This window comes from Macrobrachium rosenbergii, chromosome 10 (genome assembly GCF_040412425.1).
Source record: "Macrobrachium rosenbergii isolate ZJJX-2024 chromosome 10, ASM4041242v1, whole genome shotgun sequence".
NCBI classification, from domain to species: Eukaryota; Metazoa; Arthropoda; class Malacostraca; order Decapoda; family Palaemonidae; genus Macrobrachium; species Macrobrachium rosenbergii.
This window is the reverse complement of record NC_089750.1, coordinates 37,145,053-37,158,202: the sequence shown is the minus strand read 5'-3', so window position 1 is coordinate 37,158,202 and position 13,150 is coordinate 37,145,053. Positions and strand designations below refer to the sequence as shown.

The following is a 13,150-nucleotide window of genomic DNA, read 5'->3' as shown; positions in this document are numbered from 1 at the left end:
TCAAGGGGAAAAAACACGAGAAGTACAGAGAGCGCGATACATATCCATCTGACCCGTAATCGCAGCTACTCCCAGCGTCTATAGATCAGAGATTCTCAGGCTCAGATGTAAACACATTCCAGCTGCCCTCCTGATAAAAAAAAAAAAAAAACTTCCCCTCGGTATTGTGATTTATGTTCATTGTGTATAGTTGTTTTTCTCTCTTTCCTTTCTTTTATTAAAGGCTTCCTTTGAACATTTTGTGCATGGGATGGGTAGGCCGCCTGTGGGAATTGTAAGCATTAGCTTGGGAATAAATTCTTTAATTATTTATATATGTATATATATATATATATATATATATATATATATATATATATATATATATATATATGTGTGTGTGTGTGTGTGTGTGTGCGTGTGTATAATAGCCTATAACACACACACACACACACACACACACACACATATATATATATATATATATATATATATATATATATATATATATATATATATATATATATATATATATATATAATATAAATAATGCGTGATTATTGTAGACATTCACGAAGACTTTCAAAAATCTATTGCTCTAGGTATGATTTTCCAGTGTGAAATGTATATTGCTTCGGGAAAGGACTTCATCATTGCAAGTTGTATACGTAATATCTTTATTTGAACATAATTGAACAACACATTCACAGACTCATGAAAATCCATACATGCTGGGATATAATCGAGTGTGTGTTCCTTGCATTCTTTTATAAAATATCTACTGTATATAACAAATGTATCACCGACATATATCTACTTTACTCAATTGAAGAATAATTGTAAAGATATAAATAAAAGTTTCTGCTCTTTACAATTCTCAATTTTAAGAGATTTTTGTGGTCTCATTATTTTGCTCACTGGCGTTTGACATTTACTTTGACAGAGATAAATGTATGAATGACAGAACAATAACGTTTCAGTTTACTTTTATTAAATATATAACTACATGAGAACCCGTTGCCACAGCTGTGAAGTTCATCCAATTATCTTGACAGCTGGACAGGTAATGGAAGGTGGTCTAGGAACATTACTGGGCAGAGGGCGTAGCTTCCACGCCCACAACTTATGAACCTCTGCAGGGCGATTGATCCTTCCAGGGATGAACCCTTCAGGACTTAAAATCATTTAATAAAAATAATAAATTGCCGAAACACGCTGAAAAAAAAACATATCAAAAGAATACTACATAGAAACATTTCACTACGTTTTTCCCTGGCGTCCCTGTGCAGGCCAACTTTAAGAGAATTCTTGACAAAGTCCATGAATTTTGATCTTTGTTTTAAATATGAATTCCAGATTCTACTGATGAGTCTACCTAACACAGGTAACTTGACCTTTGAAACTAAAGGAGTGAATGAGACTTCCCAGGTACAACTTTCCACATAAGCAAGAACTGGCAAGCATCAAAACAAGAACCAACAAGATTAACGGCAACACCCAGGCACTTGCATAAATACTGGAAGTGAAAGACGTCTAACATGCCCCTATATACATATGTACATACTGTATACCCCATGACTAGATATTTACAAAAACATTAAAGGGGCGAGAAATCTACTAAGCTAGCCCCAGATGTCTAAACTGAGTCACCTGGTATCAGCTCATTATTTTTAAAATTCATTTATATACATACTTATACTGGACAATCTAAAATATTACGGATAAGGGCCTCCTGTAATCGGCTCCTACAGGAGGGTACTGGGAGTTTGTATAGGAGGCGACCTGAGAGGGCTGTAGAAGACCGGCCATCGTCGAGGGCACGCCCTGACTCAATGCTCCTGAAGGCTGAAAAGCCGAAGTGCCAGCAGCTTGGCTGTAGTAGTTGCTGAGGGCGCCGGCAGCCGATCCATATCCGCTTATGGGGCTTGGATTGACACTTGCAACACCAGGAGACGCACTTTTCATTTCCGTATCCTTGGGTTCCTGGGAAGCCTTGTCGAGATAAGAGCTAGAGGACTTCTCTAAGCCGTACTTATCCGACAAGTATTTACTACTGTCCAAGTAGGATTTAGCTGCCTCGTATCCTCCCACTGCGACGGACGCAGCGGCTGCGGCCGCTTTGCTTGCATCCCCGTATTTGGCGGGGTCACTGGCTGAACCGTACATGCTCATTGGGTAGCTGGAGGAGCTGCTCATGTAACTGCTGTACTTCGTTGCATCGTAACCATAGCCGACTGGACTCGACTGCGAAGTCTGGGAGGAAAGTTGTTGCTGTGCTGCAGCTGCAGCGGCAGCAGCAGCTGCCATATGTGCAGCAGTAATTGAACCATAGTTAGCCGCCGCTGCGCTGGCAGAGTAGTATGGAGAAAGCTGCGAAGGGAAACCTGCGAAAGAAGAGAAAAATGTTGTGATAAAAACAAAGAAAAAACAAATGAATGAAGTAACAACAGACAAATGCAACAGATGTATTCCTGTGTATAAAATTCGTATGTGAGCAGCATATACAACGAATACAAATACATAATGTATACTTCTATCTGTAATTCATGACTGATGACGTTAGGAGAGTATAACACGCCCAGCAATTTTCTGCTATTGCCTTACAATTCAGACCACGGAGAAAAAACTCGTCGAATCTCCAACCGAGCTTTGCTTCGGAGTCCTCGCCCTCTCCTCTCAATAACTGCTGATGAATCTCATATGGTAATGACAAGAGAGCATTTAGCGAGAGAACGGAAGCGAGACACACACACACTACAACAGGGGAACCGAGAGCTTAGTGTGAGTGTGTAAGCACGTGGCGCTGTGGGGGGGGAGGGGAGGGGAGGGGAGTGTCTCCTCCTTGTTCCAAAGAGAAATGGAATGGTGTGCAAAATAACGTGAGAGGCTGAATACCATGGGAATAGCGTACGAGACTACGACAGATGAACTTTTTCTCATTCGATTTTTCTTCTTAATATCCTACTGCATAGTCAGACATTTTGCAACGAGATTATCATACAGTGTGAAAGAGCATCGAACCAATAAGGTACTTTGCTACTTGCTACTTCCGTATTTTCTTATTAGTCACTATAATTTATTGTTAGCAGATATATGCTATTTCTCAGGGAAACCTACAAGATGAAAAGACCAAGAAATTAGGGAACTGCGTACGGTATAATGGGGAAGAGAAGGGCTTTTGTCTACCTAAGAGAACTGAAGGGTCGGCGAAGAAGGCGCACGTGGCGAAACGGTGGCCTTAGGGCTTCGACACCCAAAAGGGGTGAGGACTTCCCTAGGTCACCCCCAACACCAGAAGACACTCGACATCCTCGGCACATGATTGTCTCGGCGTCTCAATGCAATTATGCTGCCGCTAATGGAATTAAACACTTTGTCGTCCCACCCCCTCCCATCATCCATATACTGCCGTCCCCACTACTCTAGGATAAGGAGAAAGGGCATGACGAAAGTCATTCCTTTCTGTCGCGCGCATTCACGCACGGTTGGGACGGAGTCGGAACAATCGCGTCAAAGGAGCAGTGGCAGCTCGATCACATTCGTACGTCCGACGCCAATAAGTGTTGGGAATTGTCTCAAGTCAGAGATGCTACAGCACCATAGAAGGAGGAAGAGGACCATAAGAGCTTGAAATGACTATAATCATGCTTAAAAGGATCAAAATAGTTTGTGTATATCAATTCTTGAGGAGAGTAATCGTACTGAGGTATGAAATTTGTTTTGAACAGCATTTTAAATCTTGGAATCCATGATGTATATACGCCATATCTAAATATATACTAAGCTAAATAAGCAATCTCATTAAGTTTCATAAAGCTTTTAGAATGTATATTGAAGTAGATATGTGATGAAGCAAATAATCAAAACAAGTAAAATATACACGCCAAATAACCGTGCCCTCAGAATGTGTACAGAATTCAAACAAGAACAGAAATTTCGTCTAGTTTACAATTTCTCTAAATAAAATAAAATCTTGAATTAAAAGTCGACCACAAGTAAAGAGAAAGGACAATCTTGCTCTCAGTTTTTTCGCTGAAGAAAGAACACCTAAGATCTCGTTAGCAAGACAAGATACCTTGCATGTTAGCGGAAAGGCGTCTACCAATGGTCACTAGTGACTGATCGACTTTCACGTGAAAGATTTCCTAAATATTAAAGATTTCTCTGTTTCAAGCAAAACATAAGACATTGCTATATACGGTAGAATAGAGCGGTATTTTCTAATCTTGAAATAGCTTTCATTATGTTTATGGTCTATATTGGGAGACATTCGCAAATAAATCGAAACTTCGTTCTTTGCGGGGCGCTACACAAGTATAAACAGCGATATATGTTCAACTTGAAACAGTTTTAATGACCAAGAAACGTAACTTGAAACACATCTAGAGAAAACTGATTCCTGAAAGGAATACCACAATTTTCAAGAACTCCAAGAGTTTTCCAGATAATATACGAGTTAAGGAGCATAATTTAAGTTACAAGGGTGAAAGATGGTCGAGAGAGAGAGAGAGAGAGAGAGAGAGAGAGAGAGAGAGAGAGAGAGAGAGCCCAGGGGCAGATCGATCGGCCGGTTGAGAGCTCATTGTGGTCCCTAATACTCTCAATCATGTTCCATTGTTCCTTCACCCGCTCAAATATTCAACACCACAACTATGACGCCTCACAAATACTCTAAACCTGTGAAGCACTGTTATGGGTGTTGGAATGATGACGGCAACAACCACGATGATGATGATGGTGATGATGATGACTAGGAAGAAGAAAAAGGAAGTTGTTGCGGACGGAACATGCGATGAAAACGTAGTTAAAATCTATAGGGTATCAAACACGTTAGAAAGAAATGGGCAAAGCGGGCTTGCAATCGAGTATTTACACCGCACATTCATCAATGATCCTTTACAAAACTTTATCTTTCTGTAATGCAGTACTAGTGGCGATTCGTCCGTACTTACGGTCATGCTACGCTACGTGTCAGTGACAACGATTGTTTCGTGATTCCGTGAAGCTGTCATGTATGCATCTTCAAGCCGCCCTTTCAGAATATCGCCCTCAAAGAACGACTTGCTAGGAGCTATAAAAATGAAACGACGTGTATTGTTATTATCCGTACTCAGTCACACGCCCTACAAGTCACGCTTCAACAGTAACGTCTCCGGCAGGTAACGAAGAGCACTCCATATCTGCCCCAGCCGTTCAATATGGTGGCAAAACAAACCAGGGTGACCCTTTACCCGTTGGCGCGAACGCAGCCTTGATCAAACCCCCCAAAACCTTAATTCACAGCCAAAATCCCGCCATTCCAAAGCCAGTGTGAAAAGTAATCAAGACTCACGACAATGTACCATTAGCTTTCACCATTACTGCCATCACAGACACGAGAACTACCATTGACTACCATTGATTTAATTTCCGATGTGGCCTAAAACCGCGATCAACAGTTACAATGACAATTATGATCTATTGTTGAGAGGGACAATACCACGTTTACTCGAGCCTTTGTTGGCGAAGAGCTGGGCGTTATTCCCTGGGTATGATGCATGAGCGCCACGATATTGGCAGCTCCAGTAGGGTGGCTCGTTTATAGGGGAGGCTGGGGAGGTCGCGGGGGAGGGAACTTCAGCTGGAAAGCTTTAGTGGTTGAAGAGGGCCACGGAACCTCCCCTACAATTTAAGTGGTGAGACTTCGGTAATGAGAAAGGCAGAGGTGGGAATCTGTTAGGAATACGTATGCAGCAGAAATTGTTACAATGGTTGGGAAAATACCGCTTGAAAGCGCAGCGTCTCGTACAGCTCGTCAGTCGTTTATCAAATGGCATAGGAGGGGGAATCCTAAACACCGCCATAACCTACTCAGTTTCGATGAAGTTCTTCGTACTCAGTGTCGGTCACGGAAACACCTAATATACTTGACATCAATAGGAGTTAAAATTCTATTCGCCATATATCAGTAAAACCTTCACAACTTTTCGACTTTAAATTCTTTTCAACATTAAAAAGACTTACAAATGAATTTCACCTAGCAATAGGCCATGCAAACGAATACCAGAAGTTACCATGCAAAATTAGAATGAATGAGTATTGATTATAATGATTCATATATATATATATATATATATATATATATATATATATATATATATATATATATATATATATATATATATATATATATATATATATATATATATATATATATATATATATATATATATATGTGTGTGTGTGTGTGTGTGTGTGTGTGTGTGTGTGTGTGTGTATAGTGTGTGAATCACTGTTTGTTATATTTTGTCTTGTATCGGATCAAAATTAGGGCAAGAGATTTCACCAGCAGAAGTCCTTAACGAAGTCTTGTCATTCATTGCGAAGGTCCCCGACTTATGAGATTTTCGATAGGCTGGCGTCATTGCTCAAATAAAAGAAAAGATACTGAAGGGAAGGCGGTAATCGAGGTTCATCTAGCGACAGTGCGATGGCGAAATAATTGAGTAAAATGAATATTGTAAGTTAGGGAAGCGACTCGCGGGACTCCCCTCCAAAAGATTTAGAAGAAATCCCTGGGGATTAGACTACCCACGTTGCAGGACGCCGTTAAAGATTAGCAAAACGGTTTGTCGCCGTCTCTTTCACATTTGGGGTGATTCGGATGAAGAGTCCATAATTGACCGGGAATTGTACAAAAATGGTTTTGCATCCTTGTGTGTGTGTGTGTGTGTGTGTGTGTGTGTGTGTGTGTGTGTGTGAAAGAGAGAGAGAGAGAGAGAGAGAGAGAGAGAGAGATTATGTGTAACGCATATTGCAAACATCCTTCATTAATTCACAAACAGACATGACTGAAGTTGTTTGCAGTTTTCTTAAAGTATCTGGTAACTTAAAAAACAAAACACTGGTCTTCATTGGTCCTTTAGTCATTCATGAAGGATCACAATTTGATTTGTAAATTAGCATCGATACATTTCCTGTACCTCCATAAGCGCCTAAAACAACATATACAGTATATCATAACCAGAATACTGAATTTCTAATAAATTAGAGGTGTACAGCATGATAAATAATCCCAAAATACAAATTTGAGATTATATACACTGACTTTCTACTGTATTAGGTTTTAGGCATTAAACATAAAACGGGAAATTTACCAAAACGTGTTCACATATAAAATCTTGCACCTTCAGTCATTAAATTCTTATTAGCAATGAAGTACCGCGATTTGCTTTTAAAGCATTGCTTCACTGCTGGTTACAAAATGGCAATGAAATTTCACGATTTCACTTATAAACTTCCCGTATTATGTTCAGTACGCAAAACATAGTAACCAGTGAATATAATCTCAAAATTGTATTTTGCGATTATTAATCATACCGTACAAGTCTAATCTATTAGACATTCAGTAAGTTCTAATAATGATGATAAACTGTACAGGTTTTAGGCATTACGATGGTGCAAACACACATGCGAACAGATATACATACATATATCCATACACCCACAGACACACACACACATAAATTATATTTGTGTGTGTGTGCGTGTTAGGTGGAAAATGATGTACGGCTGAAGTGGTGTAAGGGGTTCATAATTTATTCAATTTCACGTGGCTACCGCATGTCGTGCTCGTGCCTGCCTCACTGCCACATTTCTGTTCTTACGGACTTCGGACCATTATGCACTTTTATGAGAAACACACGCGCACACACCCACACGATATATATATATATATATATATATATATATATATATATATATATATATATATATATATATATATATATATAGAGAGAGAGAGAGAGAGAGAGAGAGAGAGAGAGAGATAAAAATTTCAGACACTTGGAAAATTAGTTGTTAAAATTTTCATTTCTTGGGCCATCGAACTCTTTCTTTTTCAGTAGATATACTGTAGGTAAATCTTTCTTTTGCAAGGAATTGCTACCTTTACTTTCCTCTCAAGTGCTTTTTTTCATTTATTATTTATTTATCGGTGAAGTGGCTACCACATTAACCCTGAGTTTCATGCCAAGGACTGAGTCGAACAACATACTGAGTCGAACATACATACAGCAATATATATATATATATATATATATATATATATATATATATATATATATATATATATATATATATATATATATACTATATATATATTATATATATATGCATGTTCGACTCAGTCCTTGGCATGAAACTCAGGGTCAATGTGGTAGCCACTTCACGGCCAATAAATAAATAATAGATGAAAAAAAGCACTTGAGAGGGAAAGTAGAGGTAGCAATTCCTTGCAAAAGAAAGATTTACCTACAGTATATCTACCGCGCTCTTCGATGGCCCAAGAAAGAGCAGTTAACAACTAATTTTCCAAGTGTATGAAATTTTTATCTCTCTCTCTCTCTCTCTCTCTCTCTCTCTCTCTCTCTCTTTTTGTATATATACATATATATATATATATATATATATATATATATATATATATATATATATATATATATATATATATATATATATATATATATATATATATATATATATATATATATGTATATATATAAAAATTTCATATATTGGAAATATATATATATATATATATATATATATATATATATATATATATATATATATATATATATATATATATATATATACATATATATATATATATATATATATATATATATATATATATATATATATATATATATATATATATATATATATATATATGTTTCTAAAACGAGTGCATAAAGAACACATGCATGTAATAACGGATGTTTGGCAGCGAGGCAGGCACTAATACGATATGCGACAGCCAGGTGGGATTATAAATAATATATGGATAAATATGAAGCGTTTACATCACTTCAACTATACCTCATTTTCTCCATGAGTGTTCTTACTAATCTTACTGTTTTCTTAAATCTCTCTCTCTCTCTCTTCTCTCTCTCTCTCTCTCTCTCTCTCTCTCTCTCTCTCTCTCTCTCACATCCCCACACACAAGACCCTCATTGACCCACCATTAGTCAGAGACCTTAGCACGTTTGCTCACAATAGATATCTCCACTCGAACGTTGAATTCGTAATCAGAAAGAAACACGAAGACCAATGCTTGATCGATAGCGCCAACTGGCTCCCATCTCCCCACCCCCGAACTTCATCCTTATTTAAGACTTAGTCTCTACTCAAGAGCAAAAGGAGTAGCGGGAATATTCACTGGACAAGGCAAGGCACGGCAAGGCAAGGCTGATCAGAAAACTACATCACATATTTTCAGCATATTTTCCGTTATAGTTATTTACGAACGGGATGCAAATATAAGTGAATAAAAAAACTTATGTTCTGTAAGATAATCAAATCCCGTTTTCAAAATGTTATGCTTCATCCAGTTTTTTTATAGTTATTAAAAATGTCTTATAATTATGCATCATGCCTATCTGCCCAATTTGTTCATATATCCAGCAGAAATCTAATTTAAATGAAATGTGCTGTTTTTACCATCGTTAAAAATTTTTTTGATGAACGTATGGACAACAACGCAATTCGTACAGACAGCTAAAAAGATTTGATAGTGTTTGTGAGTGTTTTTGACAGAGAATAATACATCTAGAAAACAGAAACATTAAAGTGATAGTATGTTGCATATATTGTCCTTAAGTATAATTAACGCAATATAAATTCAGAGAAAGAGACGAAGTAATTATCATTTATTTAATTTTTTAGGAATTTAATTGTATATAGACAAAATATGAATAAACCATCTGATGTAAAATAAAGCATGCATGCTTATGTTTCCAGGTGTGTGTGTGTGTGTGTGTGCACGACCGCGCGCGAGTTTCTTAAAGACTTATTTATCAGGCTGTGAACTGACCTCCTCTCAAAGGATCCATGGAGACAGCTGGGTACGGGATGCTGTATGGGTATCCGTCTTTCTTGAGGGTTTTGGGCTTCCTGCGAGGTCGGTACTTGTAATCTGGGTGATCTTTCATGTGCTGCGCTCTCAACCTTTTGGCCTCGTCTATAAAGGGGCGCTTTTCAGCCTCGGTAAGGAGTTTCCATTCTGCTCCTGAATAGGAAAAGGAAGCAACTGAATAACTGTTTATTTCCCTATTACTTTATGAAAATTGTTAGCGAAGAAATTGCCACAACCACATAATGTCTATCTTTACATTTCTATTTTCATTAATTTGCAAATGAGACAATAATTTATCCATGGTCTTGCTGTTCTGTATATCTTAATTATACTGTACTTGAGAAAATCTGCATCAATGAACGTTATCAGTTAAACTAATAATACTTCCGCTCGGAGGTTGTCCAGTTGTTCTGCAAACTACCCAATGTTTCCTTTTGAAATCTATAAATCATCACAGATCGAAAATGTTCCAAACCTACTTACCCAGCCTCTTGGAGATTTCGGAATTGTGCATCTTGGGATTTTCCTGCGCAATCTTGCGTCTTTGCATGCGAGACCAAACCATGAATGCGTTCATTGGTCGTTTTATATGATCATCCTTGGGTCCGTTCTCTTTCTTCTGCGCAGACCCACTTGGGGAACACCCAGACGCTGTGGAATCCGCAGGGGAAGGTGTTGACACAGGCGTCACTAGGGCAGCCTGGCGAAGATGAGGGTGGCTTGTTGTCAGAGTCTGGCGTAACAGGAGGAAAAAGAAACTGCTTTCATTCAAATTCGCTGATGTAATTTCATTACTAAGTGTCTCAAGTTTTCGTACGTCACAGTCGTCTACGTGTCCCTGAATCAATAAGTCCTATCAAAGCGATCTATAACTGAAACTGACTTCAAAGCCATCTATAACTGAAACTGACTTCAAAGCGATCTATAACTGAAACTGACTATAAGTGCTTCCAACTCTTAATGAAGAAAACAAAATGTGTTTCATATTCACAATTGCTATAGCATATCTGAACCGCAAAATACTGTGACATTGTCATCATCATAATCAGTCAATGGAGAAACTAGAATTATGGTTTTCTGTATTTATATCATGAAATTCCAATTCTGACAATAATCAACGACTAGGCTACTGACTGAGGGTTTTGCTTACGTCGGGGGCGTTTTGCGCAGACGCATGCGATGTGACGTGAGTTGCCTGCTGTTGCAATACGTTGCTGGGTTCATGTTGCGGTGTTGGTTGTTGCGTCGCCTGCTGTTGCACATGAGGGCTGCTGTGATGCGCTGTAGGCAGTTGACCAACGCCCGCACCTACTCCCATGGCAGCAGCGCTGCCACCCCCGAAGTAGTGGCCCATCATGCCGCCCATCGTGCTTGCGTAGGAGACTGGCATCGATTCCATCATTGTCGGATCTGTCGGTTGCAGGAAAATGATTGTATTAGTAGGCGTGGGAGCAAGGGGAGCTAAAAACGTATTTTCCAACACAGTTAAAGACTGCCACTGATCGGAGCCCCGACAGACGAAGTCCGTCGAAGTATTCTCAACAGCTCAAGGGGCTGAGAGGGAGGAAGGCGGTGAGGCCATAGATTATATTTATTTCCCGAACAGCTAATTGCATCTCGCAGAGACTGCACCTCCCCGTATCTCGAGAGTGAGACGTAAATCACAGCAACAAGAGATACGATGTTCACCGACGGCGACGGTAATGTTATGGATTGTCTTCTGCCGCCGCCATCAAAAGATCATCGTCTCCCTCAAGACCAACAAACGTTCAGGCAAATTTATCGTCCTGTCATAAAGCTTCCCTTTTCCCGCCGGGGATAATATTTCACATTAATTTCTGGTGTGCATTAGATCAATTACTAATCCCCTGCCGATAATTGGCCATTCGTCAAAGGGGTTCAGTAATTAGGCCGCTAGTTTTGCTACCGCATAATTGGCAGTGGCGAAAAAGAGGGGGAGGGAGGGATGGAGAGAGGGAGGGAGGTGAGAGAGAGCTCCTGGTGGTTCAAAGTGGCAGGGGGGTATGCTCGGGGAGACTGAGAAGGAAGGAGAAGATGATGGCTAATGGGCTCCTAAGAACATGAGACGATTTCCTTCCGACCACGCAGCCATTACCACACCATCGGGAACATACGCATCTCTGTGATATATGTGTGAGCGAGCTGCCACTACTCTATTTGCATACCGACGACAACTTCCGAACTACACAGACACAGACACAACAGCACTCGGGGGCACATACACATGGTGGATGATCTGCTGCCGTTGCTTCCTTCCTTCGCCGTTCGTCGACGCGAGAGTTGATTCTTGTATGCACACTCGCGCGATTCCAAGAGGAGATTTGACTGCTACTGCGCACACCACTGCTGGAGGAGAGAATACGTCCTCGAATACTCTGCTCAAGTCTCACTTACGCCTCCCACTTCGAGTGGGATAATTACGGGGGGAGGGTAATCACTGGATGAGTGCCGACACAGAAGCGACAGTGTGCCTGGCGTTGCTGGAGGAAGTGTGACCAAGGGGCCTCGCTAACAAATATTTTAAACACTGGACACGGAGTACGGACGACCCTAGTGACGTCACAGAGTATCCACCAATAATAATGGATCTTCACTAGCCCCCGTGACGTCACGAGTCAGTGAACCAATGATACAGGGGTGGAGAGACGGGCGGAGCTTGTGGCCCCCTAGAGAGCTAACCCCGCCTACAGACCACCCTGCGCATCCTGATTGGTTGGTGACCGACCCAACCGCCAAGACCTTCCGACACCTCGATCTCGCGAGATACATTTGATCATGTTTTTATTTTGTTTATTGTAATGAATGATATTGTTCTTCATAATGGCCTAAGTCAAAGTCTTGAAACGAAAGCGGCGTCTTTCAAAAGATAATTGAACACGATTTAAAAGTTGATTCCCTGCCAAATAATTCGCTGAAATTCATACACATGACGACATCCTATTGGGGTCCTATATCCGGTGTCTTATATAAACCTCCCACTGTGAAGCTCTTAACTATGAATCCCCCTTTTTTATTTAGATCTCCTCCGCACTTCAGATTACGTTCGTCAAATCGAACCACCTTCGCTCGAACCCTTCTGAGCCTAGGCGCCGGTTCTACAGACATTGCACAAGTTAGTTGGGTGCATGGTATCTTAAATATATATATAATATAATACAGACGCGATTACTTGAAGTTCGCAGGTAATGGGGCTCCATGAAGTAGAAGGAGAGAGAGAGAGAGAGAGAGAGAGAGTGTGTGGCGGGGGGGCGG

General features: G+C 40.0%; 1 protein-coding gene across 2 annotated transcripts; it reads right to left on the bottom strand.

Annotated features, from left to right (window-relative positions):
• Positions 1–948: 948 nt before the first annotated feature.
• Positions 949–12,414, bottom strand: LOC136842595 (transcription factor SOX-3-like). 2 transcript variants are annotated; one of them, XM_067110170.1, is made up of 5 exons: positions 12,121–12,414; positions 11,028–11,287; positions 10,361–10,610; positions 9,836–10,030; positions 949–2,363 (listed from the first exon to the last, which is right to left on the bottom strand). In XM_067110170.1, the coding sequence occupies exons 1-5, from the start codon at positions 12,122–12,124 to the stop codon at positions 1,687–1,689; spliced, it is 1,386 nt and encodes a 461-aa protein (XP_066966271.1). In that variant the 5' UTR covers positions 12,125–12,414; the 3' UTR covers positions 949–1,686. The 2 variants fall into 2 exon arrangements, with proteins under 2 accessions (XP_066966271.1, XP_066966272.1); XM_067110171.1 differs by having other exon boundaries at positions 1,548–2,363; positions 10,361–10,577; positions 12,121–12,261.
• Between the last annotated feature and the right edge of the window lie 736 nt (positions 12,415–13,150).